The sequence below is a fragment of the Hippocampus comes genome, unplaced genomic scaffold, assembly GCF_001891065.2.
Source record: "Hippocampus comes isolate QL1 unplaced genomic scaffold, H_comes_QL1_v1.1 scaffold9, whole genome shotgun sequence".
Taxonomy (NCBI): Eukaryota; Metazoa; Chordata; class Actinopteri; order Syngnathiformes; family Syngnathidae; genus Hippocampus; species Hippocampus comes.
In genome coordinates this window covers 2357108-2372596 of record NW_017805275.1, presented here as the reverse complement: position 1 = coordinate 2372596, position 15489 = coordinate 2357108, and the positions used below count along the sequence as shown (strand labels likewise).

At 39.7% G+C, this 15489-nt stretch overlaps 2 protein-coding genes across 2 annotated transcripts in view; both read left to right on the top strand.

Moving 5' to 3' along the window:
- rom1b (retinal outer segment membrane protein 1b) overlaps nucleotides 1-1709 on the top strand; it is a 6326-nt gene extending 4617 nt beyond the window's left edge. The window contains exons 4-5 of the mRNA XM_019869934.1: nucleotides 74-320; nucleotides 1031-1709. Of these exons, the coding sequence (XP_019725493.1) occupies nucleotides 74-320; nucleotides 1031-1258 (475 nt within the window). The 3' untranslated portion in view covers nucleotides 1259-1709. The remainder of the gene's footprint in view (nucleotides 1-73; nucleotides 321-1030) is intronic.
- Nucleotides 1710-4985: 3276 nt separating this feature from the next.
- The window catches only part of ccdc88b (coiled-coil domain containing 88B), a 72116-nt gene continuing 61612 nt past the window's right edge, over nucleotides 4986-15489 (top strand). The window contains exons 1-3 of the mRNA XM_019869932.1: nucleotides 4986-5203; nucleotides 8828-8976; nucleotides 9944-10052. Coding sequence (XP_019725491.1) covers nucleotides 5144-5203; nucleotides 8828-8976; nucleotides 9944-10052 — 318 coding nt within the window. The 5' untranslated portion in view covers nucleotides 4986-5143. The remainder of the gene's footprint in view (nucleotides 5204-8827; nucleotides 8977-9943; nucleotides 10053-15489) is intronic.

The window sequence follows — 15489 nt, the reverse complement described above, 5'->3', positions numbered from 1 at the left end:
TATATATATATATAAAACCTGTCCTCTTGTTTCATTCCACTTTTTATTCTCCCTCTCTCCCCTCAATCTCTAGTCGCATCCGTAGCAACATAGATGGGCGCTACTTGTTGGACGGCGTCCCATTCAGTTGCTGTAACCCTGCGTCCCCTCGGCCCTGCCTGCAGTACCACCTGACAGACAACAACGCCCACTACAACTATGAGTTCCAGAATGAGGAGCTCAACCTTTACAATCGTGGCTGCAGGGAGGCTCTGATCGATTACTACATGGGCCTGATGAATTCAACCGGTCCCGGCGTACTATCAGTCATCTTGATACAGGTGGATCACACTGTCACGACATTGTTGACAATAACCATAGACAGTAGCATAGCATGGCAAAATCACAAAAATCATGCAGAAACTTTGATAGCTCAAGATTTGAGGCACAATTTAAATAACTTCTATGTGGTGCATATTGTGATAAAATATACAATACAATACAATACAAATGTGATCATGTGGGTTTTTATATGGTTCGTCAACAATTAATGGCAATAGATTTTTTTTTTTACTGGGAGATTTATCTTGAAATAATGAAACTTCACACACAAATGCTGTAAGAACACACAGACATGTAAACAATCATATTTACAAGCCTATATTCCTCTTATCAGTGAAAATTGAGTTATATGAATAAAGGTCCCCATGTTCTTCTTCTACTCGATTAATCTCCATGTAAGTGTATCTCCATCCGTGCCCCACACTGCCCCAGAGAGGACACAGCATGCACAGCAGAATTTTCTTCCTATTATTTCAAATATATGATTATTTTAATTAATACAAAATTATTTTCTGGTTGTTGTTTTAAGATAGATTTAAAGTTACATTTTGGTAATTGAATAAATGCTGAATTTGGAACTGAGTCAAAATGATCATGATTATTATTGTTTCTAAAACTAAAATCTTATTTGCTTTCGTACTCACAGAGTTATTGGTGTCACATACCTCACTGACCACTGCTCCTATCCTTTCTGCCTTCCCATGTACAGATGTCAGTCCTGTTGAGCCTGCGCTACCTGCAGACCTCGGTGGAAGGGGCCACGACTCAAGAGCAGCCGGAAGGGGACAGTGAGGGTTTTCTTCTGGAGAAGGGAGTGAAGGAGACCTTGGAGGAAGCCAAAGTAAAAATCCTGCTCCTGCTAAAGTTTGGCCAGGTTGACCCCAGTGCAGCTGATGGCTCTCCTGATGCAGAAAAGGCACCGCCATCTTCCAGCTAGAAGACGAGTGAATAAATTCAGAAGCGGAATAATGTTGGAAGTTGCAAAGTCACATCTAAGTTTTCTTGGTTGAGTATGATGTGGCTGGTGGCAGGTAGAACACCTCCTGGTTTTGAAACATTAGGCTTGATTAATGCTCCACCAATATATGGCAGCCAAAATGTGAATGTGTGACCATTTATCAGAGCTTCTGTTCAGCAGATGGCTAGTAATTTTTGTTCTTACAGTATTAACAGGTTTAGTCGACAATTTGACCTTAATTTGATACTTTTAACCTGATATCATAGTTCGTCCCATGTGCACTGTATTAATCATCTCACAGCATTAGAGTTTTTCTGAACTGCAATTAAATGCTTTGGAAACTGTTTAAAAGTGGCAATGCACATACAGCCTATTAAAGGTAGACATTTTTAACTGCTTTGTAGTGTCTGCTTCTATTTTTTACAAGGAACAAGAGGAAAGAAACAAACTGTGTAGACCAATCTGAGAGAAATTTATCTTTGTGTCTCTGTACACGTGTGTGTGTGTGTGTGCGTGCGTGCGTGCGTGCGTGCGCGTGTGCGCGCGTGTGTGTGTGTGTGTGTGTGTGTGTGTGTGTGTTTGGTGTGTGTGTGTGTGTGTGTGTGTTACTTCAGTGCCCTATATGAAGCTGTCATCTTGTCTAGGCAGCTCAGAAACAATCGGATAATCCCGGGTGTACATTATCCAAGAAGTACTACATAAGCACTATCTGCACGCACGGCAACACACTCTGCCATCGAGCAACTACAAGTGTTGGATGTTTTTTTTTTCCTATTACTTGAAACAAAACAGATGAAAATGCCATTAAAATATCATAGTGGGCAATCTTACAGCCTATGATGTTCCAAATGTGTGTTTCTTTCTTCTTAAATAAAAAGGCTTACAACATAATGTTTTGTTTTATTCCTGCCTTATGTATTTTAGGGATATCGGATTTTAAGTTTGTCGTCTTTAATTCAAATTCCTTTCTATTTACTTTCTTCTTAAATAAAAACATTTACAGCATAATGTTTTGTTTTATTCCTGCAGTGGCTATAGAGCTGATTGATGAGCGCTTTAGGAAGGGGCGGAATTTAGTGATCATGCTGATATACTGTCATATTGATGCTATTGCGTGGGGGACAGTAATGTTGTTGTTAATATTTAAACTAGTCTAAGTTCAGGTTCATACTGAGATCAGAAATTAGACCCATCACCCAAAACTCGCAATTATAATTATCGCAAAATTAAATATGGAAACTTCATGAGGGAAACCCAAGACAACAGAAAAAAATGTCTTTGCAGTGGGGGTCATAATCTGGCAGGATACTTCTAAAATAGAAGTAATTTGCATACTCGAATGGTTACTGACAACAAGGGAAAAAATATAACCCAGAATACGTCCCTAGAATTGCACATATTGTTCTACAAACGCTCAACAATGATGGCAACAAATACAACTTGGAGTCAGTACAAGAAATGTATGAAAACATTACCAGGAGGAAAAAAAAAAATTGATCCTGGCATTTTGACTTTGACTGGTCCGCCTGCACACAGGCATGCGCTGCTTTTTAATTATGTTTGTTCCTGCTTGTATTATGTGTTGAACAAGGCACTGGATATGTGTGATTTTATTTCATGAAGTCATGATTGTGGATGGGATGGTATACTTCTCAGCCATGTTGTTTGCTTGCTATGGTGTGGAAAGGCTGACTGCCAGAATCAAATGTTCTACCGAAAGACAGTTTCTCATAAATATGTATTCAGATGTGACTCCTGAGCACCGCTATCAACCATCTAGCTCTGCCACTGTTGTTCTTTTGTTGAGTTTGCTGTGTATCGTATTTTCCGGACCATAAAATGCACTGTATTATTCGGCACAATATCAATCAGCAAGTCTATTTTTACACATTTTCATACATAGGGCCCACTGGATTATAAGGCGCCTTCTCTTTGTGAAGCATTGTACTGTATGACAAATACTTTATTCTACTTGTATCATATGTTTTCTTGATAGATTTCCCATTATTATGCAAGGTTCAGACCAGGTCTCACATTCTTTTGTTCAGCGTGAAGCGATATGTGGAGAAGAAGGGGGGCTGTGTTGTTTACCTCGCACATACAAAAAAGATATTGTCCCACATTATAACACTGGAAATGTGCCACCAGAATCGCTCAGTTTGCATTAGACACCAAAGTAGGATGTAGCCTCAGTTCCGGTATGACAAAAACATGTATGCCTGATGTCTGAAAGTAAATAGAAAGGAATTTGAATTAAAGACAACATACTTAAAATCCGATATCCCGACAATACATAAGGCCCACCGGATTACAAGGTACACTGTCAATTTTTGAGAAAATTAGAGGATTTTAATTGCACCTTATGGTTTGAAAATACGATGTATGGTAAATAGATCACTGGGCTGCTGCCTCTTAATTGTGGACCAGTCTCTTGGGATAAACTGGAGCAAAATAATTATTAAATAGCACTGTAGTGGCCCCAAAAGATGCTGACGCTCTAGGCATCTGCCCTGAAAGTTGTATGGCCAGTCCAGCCAGCAGTAAGTAATGTTCAATCGTAAATGAAAATGTCATCAATTAAATCACTTACATGTACTGTATTATTAAATTCCTTGTTTATTAAGATACATAAAGGACATTATTATTAATCCCGCTCCGCTTGATACGATGCCGAACATAATGCACATCAGAGAGTGCAAGCAATAATGAGCATTTACTAGTTTGACGCATTGTATTGTTTTCGAATAAAAACAATAGGAATAATTTAATGTGTAATACAAAACTATAGGGAGCCCATAAGGGGAGACAATTTAATAAGGTATAATTTTATCTGTGGTTTTATTGTTCTTGTTCCTGATTGTAAAGTGTCCTTGAGTGTTTTGAAAGGCGCTTATAAATAAAATGTATTATTATTATTATTATTATTATTATTATACTTTTTTATTATACCTTTTTTTTAATTAAGGGTTAGGTTCAGCAACAGGTGGGATTTTTTTCCAGAAACGTCATAAGTGTGTTACAACGCATGGTACAATCCGTACTGCACACGCTTTTACAGATCAAACTTAAAAACAACAAAACATTGTCTCAAAAACCTGACGTACTGGAAAAAAAAAGTAAATGTACTGTGTATTTTCTAAAAATCATCGGAAAAAATATGCTTAGATACATTTAAAGCAATCTCTGATAAAAATTTGATGTTGACCAATGTGATCAAAATTGATGCAAATGGAACCTCTGATTGTTTACCACTAGAGAGCGCCAACACACAGTGTGCGAAAACGGGAATGAAGAAACAGAGTGGAAATAGTGAATTATTCAGTCTGCACTGACGTTGGGTTCCTTGAATTCTAAATTGCGATAATAATCGTTGTTTTCCCCTTAATGCCCACATTATGTCTGACTGCATGTGAAGCAACGTTGGCCCATTGCACATCCAGAGAATAACATGAGAGAAACAAAAAAAAAGGCTGAGCTGGGTTTTGTTCTTTAGCACACACATGAGGAAATGAGGCCTAGTCATGGGATCTCAGCACATGATTTGTCAAATCACCATATGACATACGTTATGATCCATTTGAATAATAGGAAACATGATAGTGTGGCAAGAAGACTGCCTAACAAATGCAACATGAGCCTTTTGACAATTCCGGTGTGGTTTTGCAATGAAACTGGGCGTCACAGTCAGAGAGGAAGAGGAGGGGGTGGAGGAGAGAGGAAGGGAGGAGAAGAGCCTCACAAATGTCAAACTACTTCACTTGACAGAAGATGGACTCTGTGAGAGTCACTACATTAAAGAACTGATATTGTTTGTTAATCATCTGCCTGACTGCAGTTGTGCCTCTCATCTATTGTGGCACTACAATGGACTCAAGTGTGATGGAGATAATAGAAGAATTCATGGAGAGTGCATTGGTGCACTGGGTATGTCATTTAACATTTATCACTCTCGCCCAGAGGAAAAGGTCATCATTTTTTTTTCTAACAATGACGTGCAGAAAGTATAAGAATCTTACACGGCTTCAGTGTATGATTTCCACGGGTCAATTGCATTCACCTTTCCATTTGAGCAAATTAAAATACAATATTTACGGTTGTGAAATACATCAGTTCATTGTGTGCAGCAAAACAAACCTACTTCTCCTTTTTAGAATTGTCCTTTGCCTCTTCATAATAGTTTTTTTTTTTTTCCATTTCAGCCCCAAAACTTCCGTGTCCTTGGTTGGCTTCTGTTTTTGTTTTCTTACAATAAGCCAGTTATTTGTGTATTCAACTTGCTTCAAAAGCAATGTGGATTTGAACCATATTCTAAAAAAAAAAAAAAGCTGTTTTCCACATGAAATGTTAATTAGCCTGAAGGTTTTTGTTCCTCTTCTGCTCAATGAGGAGACTGTATGACGTAAAGGGGCATTATTTGTGGTGCACAGGCACATGCACAGACATTTGCTGAAGCAGTTGCTCAAGCCAAACAAACAAACAAAAAAAAAAGGCAATGACAAAATTATTAATAAATTAAGAAAAAAATAGAACAATCAAAATGGGACCTTGATTTCGAAGAGCTGTTACACTGAATGGCCTGTTCCTTTTCTTTCGGCTCTAGTCACCTTTCTTTTCTTGGCTTTATGCTGCAGTGTTTTGAAATGATTTAAATTAATGTTGTGCATGATAATTAGGAGCAACTGACTGGATCACCATCAAGTTAAAGAACAGTGTAGTCATGATTTTTTTTCTGACTGAGTTAAGAATGACTCTTTACCATGATTAATATACCTCACCAGACTGTCAATTAGCACAACTTACTGTAAGACTTACCTTTCATTTCAAATCAAAAGCCCACTTTTGGTAGTTACGGGCCTAGTATTATGCCAATAAAACCCCCTGTGTGTACGTTTACAGAAAGTGGGTACATTTGCACCAAACACTCAGGGGTTGCACAAATACTTGTCATTACCTGCCTGTCTTGACTGCCTGATGCTGCGGGTCAGATGAGACCCGCAGGTGCAGCAATTTAGTTTGGCGGCTGGTGGTCTGTATGAGATGAGAGCTGAGAAGACAAGGAGGGAGGGCTTTGTGTGCCACGGCACAATTCTCACAAGAACACGAATACACGGTGTCCTCAAAACTTCGCAGGACATTAGTTTTGGCATTGTTGAAATGACCTCGAATTTTTACAGAACGTATTGAAATAGATCAAGATTCTATAGTTGTATTTTCTGATTAAATTAATTCAACACTTGAACTGTTCAATTTCATTGAGCTCGTCTTGGTAGTTTTCAAGATAAAAGCTTTAAACTTATGCCATTTTGTGGGGGGACAACATCCAAAATGCCTGTCAGATATCATCATAGCTTTGAGAGTAAATTTATTTCATCAAGTGTAAGTTTATTTATTCATTTTTTAAATACAGTATTGTTGAATGAAGAAAACTTTTTTTTTTTTTTTTTTGCTCAAGCAGAAAATACTTTTCTCATACAGAGCAAAAAAGCTGGTGCTTGAGAACCACTTGGAGGCTGTCTATGTGTGTACATGTCTGCTGCTTAGTCCAGCTCTTAAGATGAGCCACACGACAAATTCTTCGTTGTGCCTGCAGCTTGTAGACATTGTGGATCTTCCTTGAGGGGATTTTGCCACTGCACTTACTCAGCGACTCGGGAGCACGACAATGCGAGTCACGCACTGAATGACGTGCACCACCTTGTTTATCCTCAAGAGCTCAAGCACGTGGTCTCACCTCAGATGCCCAGCCATGTCCAGATTGTGTCTCTGTTTACCAACAGTGCAGGTAGAAAAAACAATCATTATACAGTCATTTGCATTGGCAGCTCTTCTTAGCAGAGCTTGAAATATTGGCTGCGGCCCCATTTGGCTGCTTCTCACTGTGAAACGCTTTCTAAGCGTGAGCGCACTCATCCCACCTGCCCACACATGGGTGTAAGTGACTTCTGTGTGGTGGCTTATGTGAAAAGGCTCCCCGTTTCCAATTTCCTTTACTGGTCACCCACTGAGGTCCATCAGGACCAAAACCTCATGCTTCTGCTATTTCCTCTCTTCAGTTGGCCAAGGAGCAAAGTTCCTCAGTGACAGTCAGATACCCATGGTGTTATGAATCTATAACTGACGGGAGATATATGCAAAAACATGTTTCAAATAAAGGGAGTGCTGTGTTGAGGGGGGCTAACTTTATTCATGTGCTGCATATCATATCTGTACAACTGGATATGATGAGTTATACTTTGTACTTACAAAATATACCCCCCAAAAATAACTAATCAGCCTACTAAACAATAAGCAGCAGTGTGCATCGAGTGTTAGCAGAGATGGGGGACTCGAGTCATAACACTTGGGAAAGACTTTGACTTGAACCGCATTACTTGACAAGTCATCTTGTTTATAGATGGAAATCTAAATTGATCACACTTTCCATTTTTAGAAAGGCAAGAAACAAAAAAGTTATTATTTTTTTTTTTTGTTTTTGTTCCATTCGGGCCAACCTGACAAACCAATCAATGTCACTTGTTGGCATTAAGTTGCGACCCAAACACATGAGCGATGGGAGCAACTCTGAGGATCATAAATGTGACTTAATGGATCACCTTGTCGATGGTGTTGGCAAAAACTGGATGGCAAAACACATGATTTGCAACTCTCAGAAGACCAACGAAACAATGAGGTCGAACTTCATTTGTAACTGCAAAACTCACAAAGACATTACGAACATTTACAGCTAAATAACATAATGATAATTGTTTGAACTGTTCGTTTCGACTGTTGAAGTTCGTTTCGCATGTGGGTTTGCATTGTCACACAAACCCCCACCTCCCGTTTTAGAATTTGGTGAGGCTACGTGCACTTTAAAAGTAACACTTGTGCATCTAAAACATAGACGTCAACTGCTGAATGCAAAAGAAGCCAAATGGCGTAGCTAGCAGTCAGTTGCCGAAAGAAAAAAACGTGCAGAGACGTTTGCCTGCATAACGAGGGGAACAAATTTGGTGCTTGAAAATTGCTCCGGCATATAGACTACAAATGTGAATTATCTGTACGCTAACTTTGGCGCGTATCCGCAGCATTGTACCAGTGTTCATCAATAATCATTGTCCCTTTCAAATAAATAATAAATTGTAATTAAAATTCAGTAAACAATTCTTTAAAAAAGGTGGCCCAATTATTGCCACTCCAGTTAAAGTTTAACACTAAACAGGACTTTGCCTTATAAAGTCTGCTTGCTCAATGAGAATGCATGTGCAAGATGCCATAGACACAGTAACGAAACTATAGCAGAGGCACGATGTTACTTAAAAGGCTTGAAGCAATGGATATTTGAACACAGACGGGACAGCTACATATGTACAATATCACAGTGGTCACATGCATACAGTGTATTCTTATGCTCTGTGAAAAATGTCACATACTACTACATCCTACTGACCTGTTGTGACCGTCTTTTTGTGTAGATATATATGTACAGGTATCTACATAATGTTTCGAATCTGAAACTTGCATAGACAATCCCACCTTGTTCACAGTTTCTTTCTGATTTGCTGTTAGGTTCATCTCTTTGAGAAGATGGTGGAGATGGAGAACGGTGTCCCACTCTACAGCCAGTACATCGACGTGAACTCCGTTTCCCAGAATTCTCGGCACTGCTACCTCAGACTGACCAATGGGATTTTCCTCAACAATGTCATGAGGCTCATGTAAGGCTTATTTACAACCATTGCATGTCAGGAAGCAGTCGGGCAGCATGGTATACAAGTGATTATCACCTTTGTCTCATTGTTCAGGTTTGGGATTCGAATCTGCGCTCTGGCGGAATTACTACTTTCTACCACTTTCCAAAAACGTTCCAAAGACTAAAGTGTCTATTGGTGTGAATGTGAATGGTTGTTTGTCTATTATGTGCCGTCTGATTTGCTGGTGACCAGTCTAGGGTGTACTATGCCAGCTCAAGTTCACCTATGATAATGATGTGAAAAAAAATGCTCTAAAATTGTATGGATGAATAGCGTACAATTATGTGCGTCAATTGGATATTAAAATGCATACAAGCCTAAAAGGTTAACCAGAGTAAAACTGCAATCAGGTAAAAAAAAATAAAAAATGCAGCACAAATGTAATATGCACACATTTGAAGTTTATTCTATGAAGCATTATTCTAATTAAAAATAATTTTTATTGTCTTGCATAAACTTAATATAACATTTATCACACTCACATTTATAATGCTTGCATTGTTCAACAGTCACTTTGATAAATGGCATTAATTCGCATTCCATTCATATTTGCCACAAATATCCAATGAAACATGAAATGGGTTCTGCATACATGGCACCCTGTTAGTCATCTCTTCTGAATTCCTCATCAGCGTGTTCATTTTTAACCACATTGAAGCCATAGCTTTGCAATTGACAGGAAAGGATCTTTTGTCAGTAGTAGGCCAAAAGCTGATTAATTTGGCCTGACTTAACCTTGGTTATTTCAACAGTTAATTGCATGAGGATTCTCGCTGGCAGTGTGTCATGCACATTAAAATTGTATTCATCGACTGCAGTTCCACCACTTTTTTTTTTTCATCTGGGGCAAAAACATGGCAACAAGCTGTTTGATCGAGCTGCAGTAAATATACTTCCATGTCTATGTGACACCTGTGATTGTGTGTCCCAGAGACCCCAACCCAAGAGTGGAGAGGTTGTATGACAGTGACGTGGATGACTACATGCAAAAAATACAGAACTTCTCCATCTTAAATCGACACCTCAGAGCATTCTACCAGGTAGGGGAGAAGTTGCGGTGAGAGGTCAAGATGCTACATTTGATTATTGGGAAAGAAAGCATGAGATTACACTGTGGAAACCTTTTGGTGGATTTCTACAGACATGATGCTGGGTCAGGCTCCTGACCCGAGCCAGCCGCTTCTCCACCTGCCGAGAGGAGCCCCTATTAGCTCGTAATCTCGCCGGTGGCCCGCATGTCTCGGAAAGCCCGGTGTAACCTGTTAGCATAGATTCCAGCTGCTGGAGACTTAAGGCAAACATATCATGCCCAAAAATGTAAGGATGCATAGGAATAAGAAAGATGGTGTCTAGCACATTTTGGGGGATGCAGAAGCAACCCTAAATCCTAAACCAGTGGTTCTTTTTAGAGGAACTGAACCCAACCAGTTAATATGCACATTCACCGAACCCTTCATGAGTGAAAAATAAATATATATATATTATTTTTACAAATTGAAGATATAAAAACACATTTACTAAAAACAGAAAAAAGTAAATACAATTTCAAGAGATAAATATACCTTTTTTTAAATTGTACGATGTACTATAGCGACAGTCACACGTTGACTACTAAGCGAACTACATTTCCCACAGCACTGATTGGATAAGCAATGTCATGTGATCATCTGCAGCCAGTGATGGCCAAGCGGGCATGTCATAACTAATTAACACGTTGAGTCGCGTGTGTCTTACCCTCCATGGCAGAGGCTCCGTCGAACCCCTGAGACCGACTCACCGCACCCCTGGGGTTAGATCGAACCCAGGTTAAGAACCACTGCCCTAAACTAAATCCAAGCAACTCCAAAATTTGTGAGATGATCAGATTTTATTTGCTCTATGTCTGTTCTTAACAAGATGAAGTGTCAAAACAATACAGGACTTGGTTGAAGTGTAATATTTTATCAACAAAAACACCTTTTTCCTCAAGAATGGTTTGAGGCAGTTCATCCTACATCCTCATTTTGACTGAGCCTCCAGCCAAGTGTGAGCACGTCGTCTTCCAGTCACATTAAGTAGTTTGAGTAGTTTGAGCCCTACCTTCATTTAAAAAGAGAAACATGGCAAATGTCTTACCTTGTACCAAACAAGATCAAAATACTATTATCATTACCAGGGCTAAGTTCTGCTGTAGTTTACCGTAGATGCCTGTTTATGCTGTTGTGTAGGAGTTGGCTGACATTTTGTCAAGCTAGGAAACGTTACAGATGGTCATATAGGACCTCTGTCCTTTTCGAATTGCAACGAGAGAAGCATACTTTTGCACGTGCTAATGTTAAGGTCACGGTGACACTAACTGGCTAACTGACTGGATGCCCATTATCATTGAAACTTTTATTGTGAGTGCGCAAGTGTGTTTGAGTACGTTTTATGAGCAGTAAAATCAGAAACTCGCAACACCTCCCGACGAATGCCCCTCCTATGTGCTCTGGCGCCAAAACTCACCACCCAAAGACTTCTGATCCTAGAATCGCCCCTGGCTGAAACAAGGGCTTTCTATTTCACAATTTTAGAGCATTATTATATATACTTGGCAATTTTATTTTTTATCATTTAAATATGGCACTACAGTCTTCTCTGTGATGTAAAAGATTCACCACATATTTTTTTTCACTTTACTGGGACTTTTACAAGAGTGGTACATGTGAGTAATTAATGGAGAATCAGTTAACGAGACTTGTTAACTTGAGATTTGCTTTAACCAAAATGCATGTGACGTAAAAGCATTTCCAGATGAAAAAGAGATGCACCAGCTCTTTTAAGGCAAGGACTGAAACAACTTAGAGCTCATTATTAATGGAAAAGCCTCTTAAAAGGCAGAACCATTCTTCTACAAAAACATAACTCAAGGCTAGAAGGAAGAAGGAAGGATGGAGGAGAGTGTTTCGAGCTGGAAGGTTGCAAAAACAGAGAACAAGATGGAAAAGTGAAGCAACTATTAGTCTCACGACAAGAGCATTCCTCCGAGGGATTTTGTAAATAGTTGGAAGTGCACTCAGGGGATGGCGAAGCATTTGCACGAACAAGAAGATGAAGCAGAACATTTCCTTCCTCCATTATGAAGCAAATTGGGCGACTTTATTTTTGCTGTCATTGTGGTTGGTGGTAAGGCTAGTGTTGAGGACAGGAACAGACAATCTAACAAATAGGTTGCAGCATCATTTTTGTGCAGTACGTATGTGTCATTTGAGGAAATGACCCTCTCTCTAGTTTCCCTCGAGGAGGACTGACGAGACAAAGAAATTCTCCCTGAGCACCAGTCAGGTGGAGCCGCTATAGTCACACAACATAGCAACTGCAATTTTTACGGTTTCACTTCCTTATTTTTGGTGAATCACTTGCGTTCTTGAAAGCTCAGAGCAACGCAAGTCAACACCGGTGATAACTGATTCCCCCAGTCAACGTAAGACAACGTAAATATGTGTTTGACACTTGCCCTCGAGACAGCAATGTTTTTCTTACTTAGAATATGTGTTTGGGACAAGCAGTCTTTTACTGCCCCAATCATTGGGGATTCATTACAGAAGCTGGGCTGCCAGTGCTCCAGGAATGTCAAGTATTTGTATTTTTAATCCAGTGGACCTACTGTACAGCCACTCACGGGTCCCCAAGTGCAATACTAAACCTTTTGGAACTAAAACAACTATAGCCAGAGTATGTAATGCTGAACCATATTTGTTTATAAATAGACAAATAGATAGATACAGTAAACAGAACAACGGAAAAAGGACTTTCTTTCTTCTGTGGTTACTCTAACTCATTTGTACTGTGCCTCTCGGTTGAAATTCTTGGACTGGCACAAGGCGGATAGATGAATTTTCTCATTAATCAGCAATGAAAGTCAGAACCTTGAAAAGTGTCGTGTGCTTTTTAGAATTTAACCCTTTCATGCACCTTGGAATCTGATAACATGATTAGCTGCCCACTGCAATAAGCGCTGTCCGTGAAAGGGTTAATGTGGCTAAACATGTGAAGCCTCAAAGAAATGATTAGCTTTTTGTTCATTCAGTGGCTGGTGGTGCACGGCTGTGCTTCGGTGGAGAAGTGAATTGTCTCGTTTAACGGGGAGTTTGAATGAGCGAAATTTGAATGCAGCCTCACTTCACTAATCTTAAACCTCTCCATTCCTAAGTGTCATGCAAAAAATATGAATGTGATAGTAACAGAGAACGCTGTCCATCTTTAAAAAATATCGTCATCACAAATCCTAAAATCACTGTAACACTGTATACAAGTCGGTGTTATAGCCATGACTGCTTCATTTTTAGCGTATTCATAATACAGTGTTACGACATCATTTATCAGTTTGAGGTTTCATTGTTTGGAATATGTAGTTAATTAAAAAAATCAAAAAAGAGGGGATTGAGGTACCTGTCATGCAGAAATGTTTCATAGACTTAAAAACACTTTTTGTATAAAAATGTATGATTGTTTTTTAAATTGTGCACAAAATGAACCAGCCAGTGATGGCCAAGCGGGCATGTCATAATTAATTGACATGTTGAGTTAGGTGTGTCTTAACCTCCATGGCAGAGGCTCTGTCAAACCCCTGAGACTGATTCAATGAACACCGAGGGTTCAATCGAACCCAGGTTAAGAACCACTGCTCTAGATCAAAATGATCATTTTGAGAGATATCTTGTCAGTGGTTTGGCATGGATAAGAAGCTACCTCGATGATGGAAATCATTATGTACAGTTAAACTCACTGAGTTCCCCAAGGATCTGTGCTTGGTCCTAAATTATTTATACTACAATATACAGGTATGTCAATGATAAGAGAGCTGGGATAGGCTCCAGCACGCCCGTGACCCTCGTGGGGATAAGTGGATCAGAACATGGATGGGCGGGTGGAAACGAAAAGGTGACCATCACTTGCTGTGTTCAAAAGGAAGTAAACAAATATCATGTTACAAAAATATAAATCAGGTATAAATATGAATAATATATATATATTTACACATTGATTTACTATATGTGAATCTGTTGTAGGAGTGTAGATCATTGAGAAGATGATTAGTACATGAATACAAAGGCTTTTTGTTTGTTTGTTTGTTTGTTTGTTTTCATATATGTTGCTGATATATTTGAAAGAGTTAACAAGCCACGCTTGTACTTGTGTTGAGGAGCTGGTTTTGTTTGTTTTTGATTCTACTTTGAATCATTTTTTAATATAAATAACCTATTAATGTAATAATTTGATCAACCAATTGTTTCTGCCTGAGAGCCCATCACTCTCCTACAGTTTGCTAATCATACACCCAGTTTTAGCAAAAAATGGACAACCCCCCCGGCCCAGAGGTGAAAAATAGTACCAGAAAGCCCTGATGTCAAAGCTGACAGGTTAATGCAAGGCTGAGGGGGCTGTGACCTGCTTTGAGTGTGTTGATTCCGATTGGTGGCGATGCAGCGCCTTGTGGCTGGCTGGTATAAACGAGAGGTGGGGTACTGGTCGCCAGCCAATCACAGGGTTCTTTTCAAGAGAAGATACAATAAAAATCTGGACACACAAAGCTAATGAGCAACCCAAAGTGAGGTTTTAATTAAGGTGGATAAAAAAACAGTCCACTGTTTATCCAATTTGTTGTGTAAAAATGCATCAAGCTCAACTGAGTCCAATCAGCAGCGGGCCAAACAGAAGAGTGACTCTGCGATATGGTGAACATGATGTTGCAGATGGTGGAAATGTTGATTTCTGAATGCAGAATTTAAAAGCATTTGATTGTTTTCAGAGGCAGACTTGTAGAGAGATCAGGACTAATTGCTCGCCTACTCATTTGGGATGAAAAACTGCACTTCCACTAGCAATTCAGGCCGGCAGATGCTGCCGTGTAGCATAGCGGCAGATAATTACACGTGTGTCAGCCACGTCATTAATCCGTGGAATAAACGGCGGGCTGATGATGGCGCCAAATGGTGATGTATACACTACACCAGACTGCATTTTTGACTGTCACGCTGCAGCAGGAATTGCCCTTGAGCATGACGACAGCAACAGCAATTTTCAACACAAAACAGTGACGTCGGTTTGGCCGCACCATTACGAGCACAGAGCTGCACTGCTTCACATTGCACGTCCTAAGGAAGCGGTAAGCTAAGGTGGGCTGCAGGGAAAATGATCTCGACCCGCTGTACATTGCCTCTCGAACAGTGTGCACTTGAAACATAGAGGATAGTGCAGAGTGATCTGTAATTGCGACTCCCCCTACGCACCCCCCTGCACTCTGCTCATTGTGTGTCTATGGATACAGCAGGAAAATTCGAACAGGTGGTAGAGCAGCAAGCCAAAGTCAGTCTGTGGCTCTTTGACAATAAGCATTTTTTAATTAACAGCAAAATAGTTTGGTCGTCATCACTGAAGCCCATGCTCCACACATGGCAAATTAGCAGCCTGGAAGGAAGCACAGTTTGTCTGTCTTCAGTGAGAAACCCCTCCCCC